Genomic DNA, 25,930 nt, shown 5'->3' on the forward strand with positions numbered 1-25,930 from the left:
AAAACTGTTTTTGCATCATCTTAGATTTTCATACTGTCTTAAACTAAGGGTAGCTAACCTCCTAATTGGATAAAGACCAGATTTTAATCATAAAAGAAAATAAGGAACTTTGGGTAGACCAAAGATTATGGCATGAACTTCACCAAAGAAAAAGGAACCTGTTAAAGATTAACGGGAAAAAAAGGGAATAGTATATAAGTAAATATTTGATAACTGAATGTGAAGATGACCTCTGACTTAACCACTGAGCTGACTGTGAGTTTATTAAAGTGAAATGAGACTTTAAGGAGCAGGGGTGTTCTTATCCCACATCGCTGTTGCTGCAGGGAGACACTGCAGTGGTTTAACCAAAGTGTACCTAAAAGGACAATAAAGCATGCATTAATGCAGTGATTCCCAAAGTGGGGTGCCCCACATGACATTATATTTTAGATTGGAGTAAAAAAGGAGAACCCCCTGCTAGGCAGGGGGGCCCTGATAACACTCATCTCTGTTGCAACATCCTACCTGGGTGAGATATCTTTTCTGCTGTTGCCTCAATCAGACAAAATCCAGATCAAAGCTGGACATTGACAATGATCTTAGACTGGCCTTCTCATAGCTACACCCAAGACCTGAAAAGGTCTGGAGCACCAAATAAGCCCACAGTCGTTACTGAAATTCTTGCAGGACTGGAAGTATAAGTCTTAAAGATGTTCAGTAAGTTTTTATTTTCAGGGAATTTCATCTTCAGAGTCTGATTTCAAAACTCTGTTTAAGATGATGGTTGTTGTTATTTCTGCAAAATTTTGAGGTCATATGTAGTGGTAAATTATTTAAAAATAGGAATTTGTTAAAAAATATTGTGACTGAAAACATGTTTGTCATATGTTTACATATTTTGACATGTTGATTTGTATCGTGAGGGGTAGGGGGGGCTAAAAATGTTTTCATCTGCCAAAGGGGGTTCGAACAAAAGCGTTTGGGAAACACTGCATTAATGAAATAAAAGAAATTACAGCAATAACTATCAAATGTAATCACACTGCCATTCATTCATCAATGCTGACAGCCCTACTCTCAAATAATCATAACTTCTTCAGCCTTTAGCCTTCAGACAGTGGTGAATTTAGGTCTGGAGCTGTATTCTAATATGAAATTTGAATAAATAAAGAGTGCAGAGGAGCCTGTTTGAATATAGTTTTAGATATTGTATAATGCTTACTATTTCTTGCTTTTTGGGTCTCACCCCTGACAAGTTTTCCATATGATTGAAAAATATAGATCACACTAAAACTAAAAATAATAACGACGACACTAAAATGTAGCATTTTCACGCAATAAAGAAAAATGAAACATGTAAACAAAAGTGAAATTAAATCAAATCAAAACTAAAGAAAAAAAAAGCTATTTAAACCTTGATACTGTGCACTCACAGAAGTTACAAAAGACAGACTTTGTGGGTCAAACAGACTCACTAGTGTAAGTGCTCTTAAAATAACAGTTTACTTCATCAATCCCCAAAGGTGAACTCTCTCCCTCTCTTTTAGAGCCCTTTACTGGCAGGCCCCTAAATACTTCACGGAACTCATTCACCTCTACTTAACAACCCGTTCACAAAAATCAAACTCACTGCTGTCTTTCCCACAGACATGTAGTGATTGTTTTGTTTGTTTGTTTGTTTGTTTTGTTTTGTTTGTTTGTTTTGTTTTTTTAAGGCCTGACCACCCAAACATCAGAATTTTAAGCACATTCCACTGACGCAGCTGAGTCATTTTTGATTACCTATAATGTGATTAATTTATGGTTCATGCAGGATTTTAATATGTAGGTCTTGCGTCATTTCTTATTATCCCTGGTTTATTTCTGTATTTTGTGCTTTGATGATATAAAGCACTTTGTGACCCTTTTCTACAGAAAATGCTTAATAAATAAAGTTAGCTTACTTACAATGGGAAGTGAAAGTGGCAACATATACATCCAACTTAAGAAGAAATAAAACTCTTGTTTTGGGGTCAAAAACCTCCAGCCCTCCTGGGGTTTCACACTTGACCCAGACAGTGACACTGTATTCTATGGAGTCACTGTCCAGGTCAAGTGTTTAAATCTAAGCTGTCAAGACAGATCAGCTCAATGTGTGTCAAGAAAAAAAGCAGAATCACTCGATGAGTGGTTCACAAAGCATGATGCAGCACTCATTGTACCTTCCTGTCTCTAAATGTTCCTGTAAACAAAGGACTGGTATTTTCAGATTATTTTCTTGCCAGGATATTCAGTGATATCTCTGTTGTGTTGCTGTGTGTCTTTGTGGAAGACTGAAACAGGCTGTGACATATTAAAAATGTATTTATCTTATTTTATATTTTGATGAAAGCGCTTTTCCTAGACTGCAAAAGGAATCTGAAATCTAATGCTGCAAAAATCTTCCCTTATATTTAATTCTCTTTCATCTTTAGTGTGATCATGTCAGCATGTTTGTTTGCATGCAAGTGAATGGGGGGTAGGGAGGAAACTGATTAGTAAGCACCGCAGCTTCTCTCCTGCCCTTTGCATGTGCACTGAGCAGTCTCTCAGGTCTCATTGGACCCTCACCATCTGTTTTAAATTGAGCACTGATTTTGTTTAAAACTGACCTCCTGCTCATCCATGTACTGGTTGTAGCGCTGCTCCATCATCTCCCTCTGCCAGCGCTCCTGCTCCAGGGTCTGCTGGATGAGTTGGGCCACCTCGCTCTGCTCCCCGGGCTTCTCTCGACCAATCACGAACCTGGAGTTTAACATAAAAATAAAACAGTCCAGCTCAGAAAGATTAAGCAGCTCTGACAGCCTCAAACCAGTGGTTAACACTCATTTTTTGTCCAATCTAAATCAACTTTGACTCGACTATATTTCCTTTCCTTGTCTGATTTATTTGTAAGAGACATAAACATAACTTTTGCATCTTTATAAGATTTCAAAATTACTTCAGAAAAGTTGGGATTTGCCGACATGTGAATTAGAATGGACCAACACTCCTCTTTATTTAGCTCATGACAGCTATGGGTTAAAAATATTAATGATCCACAGCAGAGACCACATCCAAGGATGCATCTATGCATCAGTACATCAGTGTGAGTCAATACTGGCCCTATTGACAGATACCAACCCATCAACAAATAATGTGGCATGAGCCAGTGTCAGTGCAGGTGTTTTTCTTTTATGTTGTATCAAATTAATGGTAGCATCTAGCTCACCTACCATCAAACCTAGTGTATGACACATACTTTCATACGTATTTTTCATTTAAAGTTGTCTGTATTCCACATATTTATATGACAAATAAACTGCTAAAAGTACTAAAATGCACACGTCATTGCCACAAGAGCATGCAGCAGCCAACACAAGACCTAACATGATTAATAACTCATCCAGTTCGTTGTGTATTGCAAGCTTCTGCTTCTTTGCTCAGGATGTGCTGGAATATATATACAGCAGGGACCAGTTTTACAGGGGTTGGTGCCACTTTTTAACCGCTATTCATCCTTGTTAGGCCATAACCATGCATTTAAAGGAAAGGGAAGTATACTGTTGTGGGGTGCTGGTTTGACTGAAAACACTCCTCAGTTAAGGGCAACAAGTGATAGGTGGATGAGGGTAATAATTATCACAGACTGACAGTGCCATTACCATACTATCGCTAGCAGATGTGCAAACTCCATGTTCCTCCTCCTGTCTTTACAGCAAAAACAGATAGAGTGACATAGCAGCAAATAAGTCCATGTCATAGACTTAGCTGAACGAAATGGAAAACTTCATTGAAGAGGATAGCTGGATCCACTGCATACAAGTGGGACTATGTTGTTAATTTGTCCCCTCACTTTTACTGTGCCACAAACTCAGTCTCTCTTTTCATACAGTTTTAAAAGATCTTTCCATCAACTCTAATCCACTTTGTCATTGCTAGAATGATAACATCAATAAAATTCCTAAGCAAATTTTTCTGCGACCTAGTAATCCCTTTTTGCTTCTTCACTAACAGAAGGCCTACATCGCTGATATTCTATGCCATGTTTTCACTGCAACCTGCTACCTGCATAACATGCCAACTCCAAACACCAAAACTCAGAAGAAATACATCAAGCACTGAGCAGAAATACTCTGGTCTTAAACCGTCACTACAATGTGACATTTATCTGAATGTTGAGCTTACCTGCTGCATATAGCTCTACTTTTGTTTGCAAAGTCTCTGCAGCCTCATTGTTCAGTAGCAAGGAAATAATGCTACCATCAGCATTAACAGCTATCACTCTTTTTCTCTATCATTCTAAAAAAAAATGTTTTAACACTTTATTTAAAGGGGTATGCATAAGATTGACATGACATCTGTCATTCACGTGAAGGAGGCTTTATGAATGTTATGAATGAATGTGAATAAATTAGGAGCATACACACTTCTACACACACCACTGGACATCCCAAATCAAGAGTGGAAGTTTTCAGAGTATCTTGCAGTCTGTATGGTTGTCCTGCAGTTTTTTATTTCCTTGAGAACCACGTAAGTAAAAACTGGACCTTGACCCCTCTTTTTTCCAGTATTTACGCTAGGCTAAGACAGTTGGCTACAGCCTAACCTAACTGTACAACAAAGCAAAAATGGATCAAAAAATGTCAACTATGCATTAAAACATAGCTCAAGTTTAACATCCGTCAATGTCATGGCGATGTAAACCATAAGCTGCAGACCAGTGACATCAAACAGGGGGAACAAGCAAACAGTGTTACATTTCAAGTCCAAATCTCAGTTTTCCCCATCTGTCCATACATAAAAGGCTATAAGCAGAGTTTCTAAAAAATCCCTATCCTGGAAGGTGTTTTCCAAAAAATGTGTTTTCAGTGAACTAAAAAGCCATTTGCATGTGTACAGTAGGTCAAAACGTACAAAAAACCTCACTCTGTGTGGACAAGACCCTTATTCTCTTGCAAAATAAAGCATCAAAATGTGTGAAAAGGCATCACAATGCAGAGAGTTACATCTTCTCCGTTTAAAACTCTGGCCTCCAGATCCCCCCATTAATTTGTCCCTCCTAGTTTTTCTATGCTCCAACATTTAAACCGTACTCCCTTGTGGAGAATCCAGAAAACAGGGCGACCTATATTCCAGATTTTACGGTAACTGTTGATTCAGATAAAGGGTTTTTATTGGGTAGAAAAAATGACCTGTTGGACAAACTCTGATCTGTTTTTGATGTCAAACATGACAGAAAATGATAGCTTGTGGGAGTTTTATACAAAAAGCTGCACTGAAGACAACAGAATTGGTTTTACATGGGCTAAAATATTACTCTAATCAATAAAAAAGTCTTTTAAATTTACAACCTTAGACTAGATAACTCAACTACTACCAAAGTCATTTTCTGGTATCATATCTGTACTTTTCCTCACGTATATCTTCCATGTCCTTCATCCACCACTAACTTAAACCCACAGCATGTTCAAAGCTGCTAGCTGAACTGATAGGATATGATACTGGGCTGTATGTGCATGCTGAATTATAAATGATGGTCTGTTCTTCCCCCTGACCACTAAGGAGCCTGAATACAGGCTCCATGAGGGACAGTATAGTGTTTTTCATATATAATACACATCCTACAGGCTTCTTCAGCCGGTTTACTGAATTGTATTAATGTTGTAAGGAATGTGCTGCCTCTGATGACAGAAACTCACGTCCTGTTTCCAGCCAAACAAAGGAAATCTCTGTGGAGTCGACTTCTTCTATGATTAAAATCAAACCCTCAGCTCTGCCTCTCCTTCAGCTCATTGTTCACTTCATTACAGAGCTCATATGTTTCCTGATTGAGCTCTCGCAATTCTCCGTCCAATTAAAAGCCACCGGTAAGCAGGGAAACATACTGTAAATCACGACATAGCCACAGATGGTTATTAAGCCTGCAGCGTTTCAGTTTCTGCAGCTCTAGCTGGTAATTAAACGTTCACAAACACACATCCTGCCTCCGTCTATTTGTCCACCACATGTTTTCTTATGAATAGGTCTGAGCTTCAGCACCCTTCGATCCATAATGTATGAGCTATCTATGGAGGTCTCTGATCCTCACAAGACACTTACAATTACTCCTCAGTTCTGACCACTAAACCCTGAATCATTGATGAGCCAAGATGACAAAAGGGGCACAACAAAAAGCCGAACACACGGGCTTCAAATAGTTCTCTGGTATTTCAAAATGATGCATATGATGGTGGGTGTATTTATTTCTGATAACAGTGTTTTCTGTGGCTTCTGTGGAGTCTTTTGACTGTATTCAGGATGTCTCAAAAAGGAGCTTTTCAACCCTGCAGGCTGTAATCATGACCCTGTGAGACTTGGAGATATAAATCTACATTCTGGTGAGCTGAACTGGCAGGATGTGGTAGAAGTAAGTCCTCTGAGTAGGCCGGGCTATCAGGAGGAAATAATCTCTTAAAGTAAGAATGCTGAATGTCAGAGAGAGCCACTGCAACAAAGTGAAACAGAAACGTATGTCCTGGTGACAGCTACAGCAAAGCAGAGCAAAAAATGCCAACGGTAAAAATATAAATATACTGAACTGGGAGGTCAGTAGTGTTTTGAGGCTCTGTGGGTTGTGCAACTGCAGCACGAGTAATGTGGAATAAATACAGTATGTTTGTGTTAGTCATTGCTATGTACTTCTCTGTTTACATTTGGATATATGTTGTTTGGTTTTATTGTTTTAATGCATTGATACTACTGAGAGGGCAGCAAGAGGCCAGGAGCACTTAAGACAAAAATTAATCCCTCTAAAAGGATCTAAAGATTACTGTAAAAAACTAAATCATACCGTATCATATCCTATTGTATCGTACCGTACTGTATTTTATACCATGGTCTTGGTGAATACTCAATTCTGATTGGCTCTGGAAATTCCATTGGTGTCCATTAAATTCTGATATATGGACACCATTCGAACTTCACAAGTAGTACCGATCAAAAAATCATTGCACTGTTCCAAATTAATGCGCAGCAGCCGTTAAATGGTAGGAGTAACTATAGCAACCTGAGACAGTCATAATTTTTGAGCAGAGAGTACAGCACCGCCAGCCTAAGGAGCCTACGGACCGGCATCCACCGTCACTTATCTGACATTAATATTATGACAGACTCCAGGTTTATGACTAGTAACGTAAGACGATCTTATCTCCTATGTCCGACGTACGCCTTGTTTCCAGGCTCACCTTAACTCTGAGAGGTGTCGCAAAAAAAAATCACTTCCCTCCTTTTCTAACTTCTATAAACCTATGGACTTTGATTAATTGCAATTAACTCGATTAATTTTGACGGCCCTTATAAAATTATCATAATCTTTATTTGTTATATATGGTATTCAAATGTACTTTGTCATATCATATCATATCATACATTATTTTCAGATTCATGCCAACTTTTGCATTATAAACATTCAATATACAGTGAGAATGCAAACAGTCTTGTGTTTTCATTTCACATCAAACTTGCAATTCTTGAGTTGAAGGCAAGTAATGAATGAGACGTCTGTTATTCAGAGCTGTAAGCCCACACTGATGCCAATCACATCTGACGTGCAGCTAAATCATTTCTCCTATCCTACAGCTGTGTTCAAAGATATCTGTCGGATTATCATACTGATAAGCATTTCTATCTTTGTGGTTCCATTATTCCAATTGTATGATACGACTCTTTTATTCACCACAGATGCTGAAACATTTCCACCAAAGATACACCTGTGCATTCTCTGTAAAAGCACCTCTGGGAAGCCTGCTCTCTGCTTACTCCATTCCCTTTAAAAATACATTTTAGGAACTGAGAGAGCCAACAAGATGGCACTTAGAGTTATTTCCAGGTCACAGGCCAGAGGACAGAGCAGAGAGCAAATAAGAAGGCAGAAAATAAATAAATAAGAAAAGCCCAGAGAGCAGGTTATCATGTTCACCAAGTTAGCGTTGCATGCTGGTGTCTGCTAATTAACACTAAAGGCAAAATACACGGGTTGACAGGTGTTGCAGATCTCTATTTATCTATGTAGATATTTGGAATTTCCAGGGGATAAACATACTTTCAACTGCTTGTATTTAAATTTACATCTTTGCCCTAAATGGTCAGCAAGGTAACAAACTTGATTTTTCTAATGAGACAGTTTTATTTCCATCCTTTGAGCTGCTCTGCTGCTGTGACGATGAAACATTAAACTTCTGTCGTGCGATTTGTGTCTGTGAATTATTGAAGTGAGCCAAAGCAACTGCAAAACAATCTCTGTTCAAAGTAAATCTTACTTGACGGTTCCTGAGGTGTTCCTGAGTACAGAGGCGGCAAAGCTCTGGGTGACTCCCACCAAACTGGTCCCGTCCACCTCCACGATCAGATCATTCACCTGGATCCTGGAGGAGGCAGAGAAGAGAGATGTTTACAGTAATAGCTCAGCTTCAGCCTCTGTTCGTCATCTCTATACTGAAGCCCACACAGGCCAAACTCCATTTATAAAAGCAGAGATTCTTGGCAGTGAAAATATTCACAGCTGCCAGAAATCAGAGACACGTGGGACAATGAAGAACCGGTTCATGGTAATAAAACTACAACTGCTCAGCGGACCTCAGACTGACCTATAGCGTTCAAAGAAGAGGACTGATCAGTTTGAATGAACGTACCTGCCGTCTCTGTGAGCCGCTCCTCCCTCTGTGACTGTCTTCACAAAGATGCCAAGTTTCTCCAGGCCCATATCAGCCCCTGCACCCATCCCGATGATGCTAATGCCCAGGCCATCGCCATCTGAAAGACAGCAAGAGATACATTTTATGAGTCCAGGTTTAACAGGTTTCTGCTATCAGGGGAACTCAGAGACATCTTATCCTCTGTCTCCGGACAGCAAACATGGATATTGTTCATGGACTGTAGAACGTATTGGCTAGAGTCCGAATGATGTCAGATGTTTGGTTACTGAAGGGGGCTTCTGAAGACATTAGCGACATATTAAAAACAGTCACAAAATGACTTTAGATCAGCCTAGAAACAGGTAAAGACATGTTGAAGGGGGTCTTGAGACAACATCAGGCTGGTATCTGGTATCTTTCTCAGCCCATTTAGACCAGATGTAACGTTGGTGGACCGGATGAGTTGGTGGCATGCGTCTACCTTTAAGACCTGATGACATGTCGACACACTTCAGATGATCTCATTGTCTTTACCGCACATGATTTGTGAAAAGTCACATGTGGAGAGCAGATGGGAAAAAAATGTTGGCTTCTTTGGCCTCCACACTGAAAAGCTGATGGATGAAAAAGCTCTAGAGTAGGGGTTCCCAAACCTTTTAGCCCGTAACTCCCCAAAAAAAACAACGTCAGAGATCGGGGACCCCCTTCTTTCCTAGAGGGGTGTAAGCACACAATCCTGCACAAAGCATCATGTACAAAACTTGCATTTTAGGTAGCTTTTATAACTTTGACTTGCATTTAAGTACAAATATGACTTAGTAACTACATAACTACAGCCAGCACAGAAAATAGACCTGCAGCAAATCTCCAATGAAGCGGATTGGAGTGGGGCTTCAGGGATGTGCTGGAGCCGGACTGGAGCGTGGGCAGTGGAACTGCTCCAGCTGACCAGAGTAGGACTGATTTGCTCTACAGTACAACTTGCTGTGGGATCACGGCACAGGCGTTGTATGTGAAACTTGAGGTGAAGGTTGTTCACAGCTCAATCATCTGGGTCACCTGAGAGTTGTTGGCAGAGTTGCTGCCTTAGTTTCACCTGTGTGTCCTCCTGGGACTCTTCCGGTTTGCCAGGGTTGCATGATGTTAGGTCATAAATCCCAAGTTAGGTCATAGTCACTTTAGAACAGAATAATCCTTTTGGAGGAGAGGCGAAACGTCTTCAAGAACCTCAACCAAGTCCAGTTGCCTTCTTGACAAAGATTTGGAAAACCATGATCTGGATGAACCTACACAGGCAAGTCTGATTACGAAAAGAAGACGACACTGACTTAGATGACAAAACAAGATTATCAATCGTCAATGTAAATAAGGGAAGATATTTAACGGAAGTCAATTTACAGTGGGTATTTTCTAGTGAAATGATAAATACATTTCAGGGAATTTTTGGTCCCATCCAAAAGATAACAGACTCTATTGTATTGTAAATTTTGGGGGCCCCCTGGTCTTACAGTCCACAAAATTTAAATTTTCTTTCTAATTGAAAATACTGGTTCAGGACTGGAAGAATGTATGCAAGTATTAAACACATTTTAGCAGTTCCGACTAGTCTGCTCATACTGAAAATTACAGGAGTAAAGGAAGATCAATTCATCTAGAGTTAAAGGTCTTATCATAATGTCTACCAGTAGATCACGAGATCTACAGGTTGGTGACCCAATCTCTAGCTCAGTTCTGATGATTTCTGAAAACCTGAGCAAGGGAAACAACACAGAGACAGATTCCAGCTGTAATTCAGATGGTAGGAACAACAAAAATTAGATGGGAACAACAATAATATAGAGAGGAACAGAAAAGAATTACACGAAGACAAAAGATTGTGATGGGACAGCCAGGGCTCTGCGAATGAGGGAAATGTTAAACAGAGACAAAGAGAATGTTGATCATTTTTATTTATTGGTGATATAATAAACTGCAAATAAGCTTTACAAAAAAGCAGTCTGTCTCAGTTAAAGTCAAGAATTAAAGCTTTCAATCAGATTTTTGTCTCTGCAATCGAGGCAGACATGAGAATGAATCATTCCGTTTTGGAGGTCCTGGGTCAAATGTCAAAGTCATTGGGCCTCATATTCATCCCTTGCTTTCCAGGCCGTTTTGTAAACACAGTGTCTTCAGAACATTTTGAAGGATTTTCTTCACACTGGAAAATGCACACAAGACTCAAGGTGCAGATGGCACAGTTCAAGCCTGGCTGTAGCTTGTGCCTACTCTCTTGCCCCTATTTCCATCTCTATCTACTGCCCTCCTCTATGAATAAAGGTGTCACAACTCCACTCAAGGATAAATTGACTAGACTCTAGAGGTCAAAGGTCAACATTATGAGGCTCTTCCCCTTCTTTGGCTTGCAAACCTCAACAATTCTTTAAAAGGTCTTCTTCAGACTTTGCATATATAGTCACTCTCACTCAAGGATGGACTGATTAGATTCTGGAGGTGAAAGGTTAAGGTCATTATGGTCAGCCCTTGATTATAAAATTTGTATCACAGTAAACACAGAAGTCCTTCTTTAAGACTCACTACTGTACTTTCACTGCCCTGCATTTGGAAACTGTGCAGAGCTAAATAACCACCAGGTAGTAGTTCCTCTTTATTTTATGTCTCTATCTGCAACAGAGGCTGAGAAAAACAAGATTTTAGTAAAAAAGGTTTTTGAAGGTTTTCAAGCAATACCTAAGTTTAGTGGGTGTTTACAAATAACTCATCCAAAAGGGATCATTTATTTAAAAATTCACCTCCCAGACAGGCTGTAAACTTGTTTATTTCTGCTGTAAAAATCAGCTTGTGACTACCAGTGATTCTGCAGCCAGCTTCAATTGGACTGGCCTCATTTTTCAGCACCAGAGGTTTTAGCTTGGTATTATTCCCATACAGTATGAATGTCATCACATTTGAGGTTTGCATGTTTGGTTATAATTTGTAGACTAAGCAAAGCAAAATAATCCACGGAGCTCCATTCATACATGGAGCAGTCTAAAGTGTTTCACACAGCATTGAAAACAGCTTTGCACTAAAATAAGACATTAAGAAAATATTAATGTAGAAGCCCAACAACACTTAACCACCTGTAAATTGTTGGATGTAAACATTAATCCTGCAAAGCTGCTTTCTAGCATAATATCAGAATTTCCTTTTGATGTCAACTCATCTGTTGCTCATACTTGTTTGTGAAAGGTGTGTAAGAATAATGTCTTATTGGGGCTTGAATTCCTTACAATTTATGTTTTATGGGGCCTTGAACCCTGAACGTTGATGCATTTACAACATTCAGAAAAGTTAAAAGTGCTGCTCTTAAGAAATAGTACACAGATTAATTTGAAAAATACTATTTAATTATTTTAAATCAGAGCAGACCTGATCTTTGAAGCATAAAAGCATTTCCAGTCTTTTTCTTCTAGACTAGAACAAGATCGAGTAAAAAGGTGTGGTGTGTAGTCTTTCTGTCAACAAGCAAAGTCTTGTTTACATTCACTGTTACTGACAAAAATACATTGTGCGTGTCCTTGAGGCCTGACAATGCACTTCCTTCCTATAAAACATTTACAGAGCCTCACTATTGTTTCACTATTTTTACCTTTTATTGACCACAGTCACATAGCAGACATTTTTCTCCTAATGGACGCTCCAGCGCTGAAGGACTGCTGCATTCAAGGTTGCAATATGAACATAATAATCTGACTTTTTCTGTCTTAATATTTAATGATAAGCAACTGAAATTTAACAGACAATGACATTCTAGAGGACAATCAGTCTACATCTCAAGGTAAAAAACATCTTGTAACTCATTAGCTACAGCTATTTTTTGCATTCAAAAACATGATGGCTTACAGAGCATGATTAACTGACGTCTTTCCTATCGATAAATCCTATCAATAAAGTAGCAGACTTTAAAAAAAGTTATACATGACTGATCCTCTATTTGATGTAGTCATTTAGACTGCAGCTACACCAAGCGGCAACCTCCGGTCCTGAAAAATGAAGCCTATGTGTAATACTGCATGCAAAAAATTTCAATACATCGAGTGTCCAGTTGAAGCTGGCTGCAGGAACACCAGAAGTCCCATCTGAACATCTGTTAAACAGCCAGTTTTTACACTAGAAATAAACTGGTTTACAGTCTGGTTAAAAAAACAAACATGTCTCATTAGCTAATGTCTTCATGTTCTCTCAGTGTATGGGGGTGAATTTTTTTGTACCACAATGGTTAAGATTATATTTAGGATAAACCTTGCTGCGGACTGATGGGCGCGTCTCATTTGAATGACAGATAGCTCAACAGGCAGAAGCTACATTTCTGTCAACCAGAATGCTAGCTAGTGAGCTGACAGGAAGTTGAGCTTAGTGGGCGGGTCATTAGGTTGATCCAAAGTTTGGTTGAGACCATGATTTAAATATGGAAGCCGCTGCGGATTGGCTTCAAGGGCTGTTTGAGTCCGCCTATTGTAAGCAGACAGCTGACGTCACACAGGGTTTGTCCAATCCTTTCTACAGTCAATGAGCAGCACGAGCATGTTTTTAAATTTATTAGTTTAAAACATCTACCTTCTTCTATGTATTTAGGCCTAAAGAGTTAACGACTCTAACATTTTTATTATTAATTCATTCTTGATGACTACAGTTCTTAACTGGTCTCCACGTCCTTCATGAGAAATCAGGACCAAAATTGCTGTTTTTTAAGTTACTGTTGCCTTTCTATCATCTTGAACAAGTCTGCCCATTCTCCTCTGACATCAACACGACATTTCCATCCACACACCTGCCTCTTACTGGATTTTCCATTTTTCTGACCATTCTCTGTAAACTCTAGAGATGTTTGTGCGTGAAAATCCCAGTATAGCAGCTGTTTCTGAAATACTCAGACCAGCCCATCTGGCACCAACAACCATGCCACGTTCAAAGTCACTTGAATCCCTTTTCCTCCCCATTCTTTATTCAGCAAGTCATCTTCACCACATCTGCATGCCTAAATGCATTGAGCTGCTGCCATGCGATTGGCCAACCTGCTATTTGTGTTAACATGCAATTCAACAGGTGCACCTAATAAAGTGAATGGTGAGTGTATAATGTGTATATAGTGTATAATGCCAATAATATCGTGTACCTCTACTAAATTTTGAAACAAACATATTACTGTGTAAAACCAGCTTTGATGTCAAGAAAACATAAAAAAATCTATCAGTATAATGATGCATGTCTGCTTAGGGCTACTATACATCATAGACTTTTTGCCATTTTTTCCAAAACACATTCACAACCCACTGTAAACAGCTCTACGACCAACTTATGAGTTCTGACCCATCGTTTGAGAACCACAGCTCTGAAACAAGGACTTTTGGACAGCTATAATTTCTTCTTGTTTCATATTTCTGAAACAAGATCAGGGAGGATTAAGAACATTAGAATAATTGTATTGACACCATGCACTTGAGTATCATATGAGCAAATAATTTGTGACAAGCCATGAATCAGGACATGCTCCTTCAACAATACCAAACAAGAAGAGGCCAGAATTGTATTTTGTTGAGGGTAAATGAAGTCATAACCAGAAAAACTATGGCACACTTAGCACAAATTAAAAAGCCTTTAATAAATGGGCGAAAGCGTTCACTTGTTTTTAAATGCCCTGATGAAGACTGTAATTTGAAAAGTGTAGGCGCTTTATCCCATTTATTAAAGGCTTTTTAATTTTTGCAAAACAGTGTGCCTCAGTTCTTTCCGGTTATTACTTCTTTTACCTTTGACAAAATTCAAGTCTGACCTCTCCTTGTTGGGTATAATGAACCTTTCCTTGAGAGCTAAGAGCACCTGTGTTGGATACTTACAAATGCGTGAAGCAGCACTGCAAAGCCATCTTGCCACTTTTTTATAAATGCTCCTTCAATTGTTGGCATGGGTGGAGGGGTGGTGGGTCAAATCTGGCCAAAGTCAGGCCTAAAATTGCTCTTATGTGGCGAATGTAACAAGAGGTTATGCAAGAATCCCTGATAAAAGCTTTTTCTCTCTGCACTCTGTAAAAGTCAGAACTAGCTTTAGTATGTTTATATAACTGATTAATCTTTTAATAAAAGAATGCACAAGCTTATCTAGAACCTGTGTGGCCCACCTCATGGGTATAAGATACAACAGTAACAATGCGATGCAATATGAAATGCTTGTAAACGATATAACTGGACACAATTGGATACTGAATGCTATGACAAGAGTTGTTTAAGATTTCTTTTTTCAATTATTTTGGCCTTTTTTGCCTTTATTATGATATAACAGCTGAAAAGAGACAGGAAATATTCGATTCAAACCAATTAATCTCATGACTAGTGCATTGAGGACTCCAGCCTCTGTGTATGAGCCCCCACTGAGTTAAACTGATGCTCAGATTAACAATCTATTAAACAGGAGTATTAAATATTGGGTCACAGAAACGGTGCCCAGTCAAAGCATTTATGACATGATGCATCTTCTTCCAGTACCTTCTAACATCCATATTTCCTGCTTTGAGTGTGACATATTAAGGTCTGTATTAATACTTCAGTATCGTGTCTCTCTTTCAACTCAATAACTAGAGCTCCTTTCAGTCCTGATATAATGTATGTAGACAGTCAACACCGCAGTGCATCATGTATGTATACATGCTTGTATATGGAGCATGGTCACATATGGTTTCCTGTATAATCTGCCCTGTACACATTTCTATATATAGTCTTCTATAAATATATTAATGCACCATAATGTTAAAGGGATGTTGGAAGTAAGTCTCACTGGGGAGAGATGGGAGGTAAAACTTGCACTTTTGTGCTTCCTTTGCCTTGTAGGAGGCAGGATGGCTGCCAGAAGGCTGCTGGTGAACACCAAAGGCCTTTTTTTATAAAAGTCAAAAGAACATTTTGTGGGATTTTAAACTTCAAAGATAGACGGAAAGGAAGAATCTACCTGTCCAGAGGAAGGTAACTCACAAAGAGTAGGATTCAATTTCAGACATCTTTACATGGATGGAAAATTCCTTGAACCCATTTCGTGTCCAATGAAATGCTCCCGATGCCCAAAATCGCCTCGATTCAACACAGCTTGTGCGGCTTGAGTTCAAAGTCAGTGTTATTTAAATTCTATCCCATGCACAGGACATATGGAGGATCCAAACGCAGTTTCTATCAGACCCTGATGATGGCTTACAAGCACTACAAGATGATAAATAAATAAATAAAGAGTCTTCAAACACCAGCATCAAAGTAAAGTTCAAAAAAGGACAGAGGAACGTGGATCACATACGATGCATAAATGCAGTGGGAAAGACAGCAGACTTCTAAGGTAACTTTATGAATATAATTACCTTTCTCCAGCTCCACGGGGAACAGGTCCAGCCTCTCCACCCTCTTCTCCAGCTCGTACTCCGCAGAAGCCGCCATGGGATCCACGTCTTCATTACGCCTGTCGTAGTCCTCGTTGGGATAGGTGGCAAACACCTGAAGAAGAAGGCAGAGACACTAGATCAGACTGAGGATCAGTAGTACGGTTGTGACAATCTTTTCTAACAATTATCAGATGTTGATACCTGTTAGTTTGGATACAAATGGTCCTAAGCACCCATAATTGAGTTATATCTTACAACACCTAACATATTTTTGCTTTTAGGACAGTGCTGCCCCTTTCTTAGCAACAGCTTTACATTTGAATAAAGATCTAAAGTTCGTCTTAAAGTTAACCCCAACCTGAACCTTACTCCATTATATTTATGCAGCAGTGATGTAAATCAAATGCCAGTAAATTTACTTTCTTCCAATTGCAACACAAGCCCCAGACATCTTCAGAGTTGGGAATAGGGCTTGGCAATTAATCCCAAATTAGAATAAATCGTAATTATATTTCTTAAACTTGAAATATGTCAAAATAGCAGTTTAATACATTCATTTTTTGCAGCAGCAGCTTTACAAGCTCAAACTCCTCCACCCCAGCTGCCTCCTTTATAGCTTAATGCTTGTTGCACCCTCATATTCAGATTAATGCTGCTATGAATTAATTGATTCTGAAATGCATTGTTTTCAACACACATTGTCATTTATGTGTCCATCCATATGGTTTCTAGCCATGTGCTTCCTGGAAAGTCAAAGCATGCTGCTTGACTAACCCAGGTAGCATCTTTAGAGTAGTAAAGTAAAAAACTGTAAACTGTAGGCTGTATCTTTTTTGCAATTAAATGGTAAAATGTATGATAAGTGTTCCTAACCGAATGTAGGTTATAATATTAATTTATTGCTTGAATATGTTGAAAAATGCATACATTTAGTAATCTAATAATAATTGCATATTAAATCACAATCGCAATATTGGGGAAAAAAATTGCAATTAGATTAGTTTTACAAATCGTTTAGCCCTAGTTGGGAAGCATTACTTTTAAAAGTAACATGTTACATTACTGCATTACAATACAGAAAAAAAATGTTTTACAGGATTAAAACCATCCAACTGCTCATTCTACCTGCCGTAAAAGCAGCAAGAAGCCTAGCCTGCTGTAGGTCTGACCTTAAAAAAGTACAGATCATATTCTGTAACTTTGCAGCCAAATAACAGAATAATAACTGTGATAAAAAATTACAGCGTTAATATTCTCACAATCTGACAACACTGGGTTAAGGCATGCAGTATTACACATAGGCTGTGTGTAATTCAGCCTACCTCATTAAAAGGACTGACAATACAACAACAGCTTGAACTTTTATTTCGCTATGATGTTGTTGTCTCTTTTGTCTAAAAATCCAACATAATGTGGATTATTCCTCAGTGTAATACTGTCCCCTCACAAAATTATTACAATAACAGCATGTTCTGTCGACAAAGCTCCCCCAGTCTCCAACATTTGAGTCGGGTTTTAGCCAATAAAAATCCCTTACATTTTAGTCTTTAATTTTAGTCAGAACAATTAGATTTTAACCCATTCACTCAACCAAATTGTAAAATGAATTTTAAAGAAGAACAACAACACTGGTGGAAATATTGACATACCTAATATGCACTGGGGGAAAATTTCTGAGCTTTTGAATGTCCAACAGTCCACTACTAACATATTCATTTTAGTCTTCTTGACCTGAACTAAAACGTACTTTTCGTTGAGTTTTTATTATCACAGATCTATTTTGAGCTGGGCTTAGTCTAGTCTCCCTCATGGAAAAAAGGCAGTAAATCCCCTCAACCCTTGATTCCTTCTTTTGTTTCTGTATTGACTGAAAACCCCCTGGCAATGTTTTTTACGTAATGTACATTTCAATAAGTATATATAAAGTTGAAACTGAAACTCTGAACACAGTGTTTAGGTTTTGCTTACTTTTTTCTCTAGTTGGGCCTTTGCTGTATTACATATACAGCATCCAGCCAGTATAAATGAGAAATTTATAGTAGGAAAAACTTAACATTTGTACAACTCCGGCTTGCTTTTAGCCAGCTCTTCTCCCTTTCCTTGCTAGACAGTGTATTTTCTTTTTAAAACATCCCAACAATTATGAATTCCCGGCTTTGCCTCTAATAAAAATTACATCAGCTTATCACCAGTTGCTCAGATCGTGTGGAGATGCATGCAGCAAGTCAAAGAGAAGCCAGATACATGGTTCAATAATAACTGACCACTGCTGTTAATGCAGACATAATGCAATTGAAAAGAATCGACTTTTTCAGCGTTGACAGCCACAGCATTTCCTCGAGGCCTGCGAGCTGTATCGCTTCTCAGCGGTAATGTTTATCAGACTCTCAGGGGGGAATCAATCACAACCGCTGAAGTAGCTCTCATGAAGACAGAGGCCTCTGTTTCAACTTCCTACATTCACTGTGAGCTAGCAGCATGACAGTTTACATAAGCACCTCCTGCATGCTAATGGAGGCCCTCTGCAGCTGCTCACACACTCACAGACACTCACACACAGTAAGCCGAATCTTTAAAAGCCTCACTTTCAGTCTTTAGAGGTGATTATGTATGCTGCACCACCTTTGCATGCTCTGCTAGCCACACTAATGAAGCTCCAGACTTTCTTTTTTCACACTTTCTTTCGTTTACTTGATTCAATTTCTCAACTTTTCACTCCACGCTCCTTTTGTTCCTTCCTTCAACATTTTAACACTTTTTTCTTCAGTCTTTGTTTACTTTATCTCTCTCACTTCTCGCTGTTTAGTTTGTCCATCTGTGTCACTGAGTAGCATCACGTAGCTTCAGTGCTACCCTTCAGTCGCACAGGCCCTGTTTCCCTGGGAACCACACAGTAAAGAGCCTGTCAGTTTTGACAGTGCCTCTGAAATGAAACCAGCCTGCTCCTCACACAGATTTATTCTCTATCATTGTAGTTTCATGCGTCACTGGACAGAAAAAGAGCTTTAAATATGTAATCGACACGAGCCAAATCTGTACCATCACTGCATGTGAGACTGAGCCATGAAAAATGAATAAAAATGCCCTGGAGTAAAAGCATTCTTTAAACGCAAACACACTCAAGAAACGAATTTCATAATTTTGAATGAAAAATAAGTTAAGTGACTTTGTATGAACAAGGGTTGTTAGTACAATATTGTGATTTGAGACTAAAGTATAACTCATAAATGCTATCATGAGTCTACTTCCTTGGTTATCATGAAAATGTAGAGAACAATGATGGTTTGGAGAGGACAACGATCATCAAGATTGTTACATTAAGTTCAACAGCCAGCATCGGTGATGGTTTAAGGGTGTATAAGCACCAGTTGAACGGGTGACTTGCACATCTGTGAAGACACCATGGATACTGAGAGGTACACAGGTTTTAGAGCAATGTATAGTTCCATCCAGATGATGTCTTTTTTATGGATGTTCCTGCTTATTTCATAAAGACAATGCCAAGTCACATTCTGCATGAGACACAATATCATGGCCTCAAAATAAAAAGTGCAGGGATCAGACTGATCTGAATGCAGTCCAGACCTGTCTCCTGTTGAAATTGGTTGTCAAGGAAAATGCAGTGTATTTCTCAACTTAAAACATATCAATTTCAAGTGGCAAAATATTACACCAAAACTGAAGTTTTTACTGAACTGCTTTCAAAATAACTTAAATAAATCAAATAAAAGTTTTTTTTCGACAACAAAATAAAGATCCTTCTACAAAGTGCTAACCTTGCAAAGCCGATGGACTGGCCAGACTCTTTCTCTGTCTTCAGGCAAATACAACTTGAAAAGCTCCAATCCACAATGTTTGTGCCACACCAAACACGATTCATACTAATCAGCTTCATTGCAGGAGAACTAGGCAGTAGCAATGGCTTCCACTTAGAGTAGGTGTTGCCTGGATGTAGCTTTAGTACAGCATCAGTTTTATCAGAACTGGACCACATTTCTTTAGATAAAAAAAGATTATTACGGAAGAGATGTTTTAGCGCTTCTGCCAAGCTGCTTCAACATAGGTTGGCAATTTTAACGGGGAAGGAGGAGCTCTAGTGTGGGTCTGTCTACCATAGTAGCTAGCTCTGATGTAGCTTTAATAAAGTGGTAGTTTTATCAGCACTGGGCCACAGTTCTTTATTAAAACAAGAGCAAGGAGCCACACTGAAAGAATTTCATGATGGAAACAATGTTTTTGCTCTTCTGCCGATCTGCTTTGGTATGAGTTTGCGATCGTTACAGGAGGAGTTGTACTGTGAGCCAGTAGCCATTAGCTTGGATGTAGCTGAAGAAAAGCGACAGTGCAATAGTAGCACTATTGTAAACTTAAGGACTTTCTACAGGCAGTTTTGTGAACCTTTAAAATAGTACTTAATCTAAAAAATAATTACAGCCTTTTATGCAGTGAATGCTTGCACAGCCTAACATGGAGATCAACTGCAGTCAGATTAACTGTGCAGCACTACCTGGCAGTTCTCTAAGGCCTTTGGCAGAAATTCTGTTATTTGTACAAAGATGCCACATGTTTGTGCTGAACATGCTTGCACACTGACTCTGATACCTTCATCCATTTTTTTGCATCAATCCAAGTCATTTAAATGGGCCATTGACTGTTAAGAGCAGTTGCTGCAGCTCTCGCTCTCTCTCTCTCTCTCTAGCTGTATTTCCATTACCCTTACAAATGCACAAAATCTAAATAACGCAATAAAAAACTGGAATGGAAACACCTGAAGTTCAAAAATCCCTCAAATATCACTAGAAAGTTTTTACGCTCTCATGAGGAGGATTTTCAGACATTTAGATATAAAAATCAGGGTTTTTCCTGTATAGAGAATTTGGTGGCGCCCGCCACTGCCAAATTCCTTACTGCCACCAGCTCACTGCTCAGTTTTTTCAATCAGATATTCCACCAAGCGTTTTACTGTCAGGATCTGTCATTTCAGTCATATGTAACTGCAGTTGCATGCAACCACCAGTAGTGGCGGTGGCACTGTGTCGAAATTAGCACCGGCCTACCTGTCAAAGCCTCATCTCGCCTGAGGTGCTCACTAGGTAGATGGATGTGTTTCACCGGTCATCGCCAAAACATCCTTCAGTTCCAATTCTGTGCCTCAGGAATCAATCATATCGACTTTATATAAAGGAAGGATGATTTTCAAAATGTCGGCCCATCTGTACGCTTGGGTGAAAAGGGTTTAAGAACTACGGCAGCACTTAAATTTCACCTGTTGAGACAGCGGAGCTAAAGTTTAGCTAAGATGCTAACGCCAAAAGTAGCACAACAGACCCGAACATAAACACTTTTTTTGAGTTAAAACTCGGAGAAGTTTTCAGTTATCACAACAGCCCCTTTATTCACAGGGTATACAACTGCAGCGTGTTGTTAGGAGTGATTGATTTAGTGACATAATCAATACATCTGAGATATGATATTAAACAGAGAGGACTTCACTGAGCTGGAGATCAGCTGTTCTGCAGTGAATTAATTCAAGAATGAAAACAATCAAGACTGGTCAGATACACAGAAAAAGGAAAATAACCATGTTTTTGCCACATGTAGACTGAAGACTCACATTGAGAGGAATTATGAAAGGAAAAAAATGTATACAAAGCTGTTCAAATTTGACTGTTTTCAATATTATTTTAACCTCTTGTTCTCCTGTACTAGGAGACACACAGAGCTCTGTCTATCCAAATCTCCTTGTGACTTTAAATTCGTTTTAATTTGTGCTTCTTGGGAAAATTTGATATTTAGTTGGTTCTGTTATTGGGATTAATAATACTAAGGAAGTTACAAGTACAGAAGGACGAACATGTAGCAGTAAAAACTCATTTTAATATTTATCTCCCAATTTAATGCCAAAGTAAGACACCTGGGCACCTGGGTGTGCCTCTCTACTATATCCTGCTCTCAGCGTTGCAGCTGCAATTGCCCTAACAGCACCTGTCCAGACAGCAAATGTTGAGAGGCTATTTTCTGCACTCAAGGTTGTAAGATATGATTGAGAACACTATCACAATTCATGTCTACACCAGAATATTGCAAAGTTTATAATGCATGAACTTTTTTTAAGATAAAGACATCCCTGTGCAACAGACTTAAGGAGAGGCATCTGGATGTATGCTGTAAGGTGGCCATTGATGGTCCAGACCAGGAATTCTTTGAATAAAAAGACTGCCTCAGGAGGTTATACAAAATGAAACTAAGCAGGGCCAAATGGTCTGCCACTAGCTGTGCCTTGTGCAAGTAAATGGTGGTTAAGCTGCCATGTAACCAAACTAAAATCTCAAAAAAAGCACATAAAAAATAAATGAATATGCTTTAAAATAATACTTGTGGTTTTTTTAAATTCATGTAATCACAACTCCTAAAAAAGACCACTAGTAAAACACTTGTTTGAGCCAGTTGAAGGCACGGTACATGTGTACCTGTGAGCCCACGATCAGGTACCACCACCACCTCATTTTAAGCCAGGAAACACTCTGGAAATATATAGCAAAAGTGAAATGGAAACACTTATTTCTGCATTTACATGTGACAGGAGTCACAACATACGGTGTCACATGACCAGTTCAATCCAAGACAACAAGGTGCGGTACATGTGGACAGAAGAGGAGACCGAGGCTTTTCTAAACATTATACTTATACCTGTATACGTGGCTTTTGCCATAGATACGGACTTTGCCTCTGAACTATCATTTTTTGCCTTCGTCTTTTGTTCAAAATTGTCAAGGCAACTGCCGTAGATGTAATCATTACCGTAACAACACGCAACACATTTTGAGTGTCCATCTTTCTTACAGCGGAGTCTCATTTTAGAAATATCAATTATATTTTGCAAAAAACTGTAATGGAAATGCAGCTTCTGTCTCTCACCCTTGCACTGGAATTTCCCTTCAACACCAGGATTTTCCAGTGTATTTTGAGGGTAAAGGCCAAATTTATCCTCACGGCCACATAACAGAGACTGAAGTGAAAAGTTGGGCACTCTTGCCCCAAACTGGCACAGCAACATGATGCACGATCTCAAGAAAATAATCCATATGAATAAATGGTCCTGTGGAACTTTTGAAATGAATAGAAAAATTGACACATTCTGCTACCACTAATAAAATGCACCATTACCTAGCTAAAAATCCACACCTCCATGTTTTTATTTTGAAAATGTGTTTCTGTTTGTCATTTTTTACATTCTAGGGCCACTTAAACTTAGAGTTATAAGAAAAATAACCCAGACCTCTGTGTTTTTATTCATGGTTTGGTCCCATCCTGATTCATCATGACACTGCTGCTGCATTTGCTTTTCATTCTTTTACTACAACCTTTCTACTGTAACTGATATCAATTTTAAATAGGTCATCTTGCAGTTTGTCAATCAAATGTAGTTCAGATAAAACAAGCAAGCATGTTGAATGTGAATGATCTGAAGTGTTTTAAGCGTATTTGTTTACATGTAATGGACAAAAACATGAATCAGATAAAGACAAGAGAGCTGAAGCTGAAGCTGAAATTGAAATACAACTGATTGATTTGAACTTGATGACATTATTATAATTGTAGTTGTAGTTTGATCATACTGGGCCTGGCTGTGCTGAGGATGATAGACAGGAATGGGAGCAGCACTGAGGTCTAATGGCTTTTGATTTAGGTTACCTTCGTATTTAGAGGGATTAGCAGAACGTGGATTACAGTCACACACAAAATACACTGTTTGCATCCTAAGTAACAGAGAATAAAACAACAACAGCGCACTCCAAGCCTGCGTGCCCACTGTGCTTCTCTCACGTGGCACCACTCCCCTCCTTCAGTTATAAAGATCAAGAGGCCACAGCTGGTGGCTTGTAGTGCCCTCGTTTCACGCCAACGATGCTGCAGAAGCTTCGTTAAGCGCGGCACGGAGGAAAAGAAAAAAGAAAACACACAGCCTTGATTAGACGTGTCTTGTTTTGACCTCGAGCCTTGGGCGAGCGCAGGACCATTGCTGTACAATCTCACTGTCATTGAGATTTAACACTTTCGCTTCCTGAAGGAGATTTTCAGAGTTGATCCCACACGGAGCAGACAGGCTAATGGGATCCTGCGTAGTGCAACCTCTAACCCCAACCTAAGAGTAAAAGATGAACTCCTGGAACGGTGAGGTGGCTATCTTTGGAAGATAAACATTGGGATTAAAGGCGGAGGAGGAGGAGGGGGGGTGTGGGCAGGGCCGGGTAAGAGACGGACGCTGCTCCAGTTGTGGCAGATAGTAGGTCAGAGGAGCTAACAGATGGCCAGGAAACTCCCTTCCTCCCTCCCTCCCTCTGCTACCAGCCGCCTGGGATGTCCTACAAAAGCTCTGTGGGCAGCTAGCTCCAGCTACTCACCACCTAGCAGACTGTTTTGGTGTCTCTAAAGAGCACACACGTCTTTGGACTGTAAAATGCATTAAAAATAGACGGTTAACTTCCATTCTACAGAGCAGCTGTCGTGAGAGGGAGATGGTTAAATTGTGGAGCAGCCCTGCAGAGCGGCTCCAGCCTCATGGCCCTCTGGCTATGCTGTGATTGGGCAATCCTGTGGTGGTTAAACCAGCGAGTCAGTACCCCCCTTCCCCCTCAATCCACTGCCCACGGCAGCATGAAAACCGCTGTGTTTCTTTCCCTCGTAACTCTCCAAAAAACCCTATCTAATTTTGGATGCAGCCAATAGGAAGTGTGGAGGTGGTGCCCCAGAAATAGCATGTTTTCACTCTCCAATTTCTCTAGCACCCAACCTTTCACCATTTTTATTACTCACACTATCCCTCAACTCTTTTGGGAGTCTGTGCTGCACTGCTGGTCTCCTTTTCTATTAAATAAAGGCATGAATTAAGGTGATTACGATGCAAAATCTAGGCTGTTTCTGTCTCACTTTCCTGTGTATATGTGCTGCAGTTAATCCTCTATTCTTTGGGTCATAATGCTTGCGTGATGCGCTCAAACAAGCTGTCAAAACTGAGCATATGCAGACCAAAAATGAAGTACTTTCCCTCTTTAACAGTTTAATGACACCATCATTAATTGCTTTCCCAGCTACCGCAGGTCAAACATCGTCCACAAGTGGCAGGTAATTGCTTCTAAATCCTACTAAAATTGGGGGGTTAATCCACATCCCAGATGTGCAACACGCAAACAGAAAATAAAAAGAGATGTAGTCCTTGCTGCCATCTTCCCCAGCCAATAAAATGGATATCGTGGATTTGTCATGGTAACAGTTACATGGCAGCAGAGCTCGTCTGTCTGTTTGTTTGGCAGGCCCGTCTCTGGTCAGCAGTCATGTTTGAGCTTAATGCTGACCCTGCAGACAGACGAGCACCAGGAGAATAAGGTCAGACACTGAGGAGCTGATAAACACAATGCAGAATACACCCACTGTTAAACTAAATAGTGTTTTAATGTTTTATACAACTCCAACTTGGTATTTATACCAACATCTTCAAAGGATTTCCTCTATATAGTGCATATAGAACCTTTATGGTTTTATATTATACTGCTCCAAATTTTAAGAATGGTTTTCATCGCTTTGCACCACAGCACAATCAAGTTTTTTATTCCTGATTCGATGTGACTCAGTACAATTTTGCTGAGTTTTATCTTGCAGGCAAACTCCTGTGCAGAAACATTGTTTTTGCTTAGGCTACCCCTTGTTGAAAGCCTAGGACCTCTACTTCTGTTGCTGTTGTATCAAAACCGGAATCAATACTGTTTGATTTTTAAGCCTCAGTGCCGGCGATAGCTAAAGCCGGAGGCACTGTGTTACTGGGTAGTCCTCATGTTTGCCAGACGACATATTGACACATTTGCATCAAACTTTGCAC

General features: G+C 39.5%; 1 protein-coding gene across 2 annotated transcripts in view; it reads right to left on the reverse strand.

Moving 5' to 3' along the window:
* The window catches only part of ppp1r9bb (protein phosphatase 1, regulatory subunit 9Bb), a 61,775-nt gene that overhangs the window by 8,733 nt on the left and 27,112 nt on the right, over positions 1–25,930 (reverse strand). For both annotated transcript variants that reach the window (XM_041816345.1, XM_041816346.1), the window contains exons 3-6: positions 16,033–16,165; positions 8,652–8,772; positions 8,280–8,384; positions 2,613–2,745 (exon numbers count right to left, since the gene is read on the reverse strand). In XM_041816345.1, coding sequence (XP_041672279.1) covers positions 2,613–2,745; positions 8,280–8,384; positions 8,652–8,772; positions 16,033–16,165 — 492 coding nt within the window. The remainder of the gene's footprint in view (positions 1–2,612; positions 2,746–8,279; positions 8,385–8,651; positions 8,773–16,032; positions 16,166–25,930) is intronic.

This window comes from Cheilinus undulatus, linkage group 20 (assembly GCF_018320785.1).
Source record: "Cheilinus undulatus linkage group 20, ASM1832078v1, whole genome shotgun sequence".
NCBI classification, from domain to species: domain Eukaryota; kingdom Metazoa; phylum Chordata; class Actinopteri; order Labriformes; family Labridae; genus Cheilinus; species Cheilinus undulatus.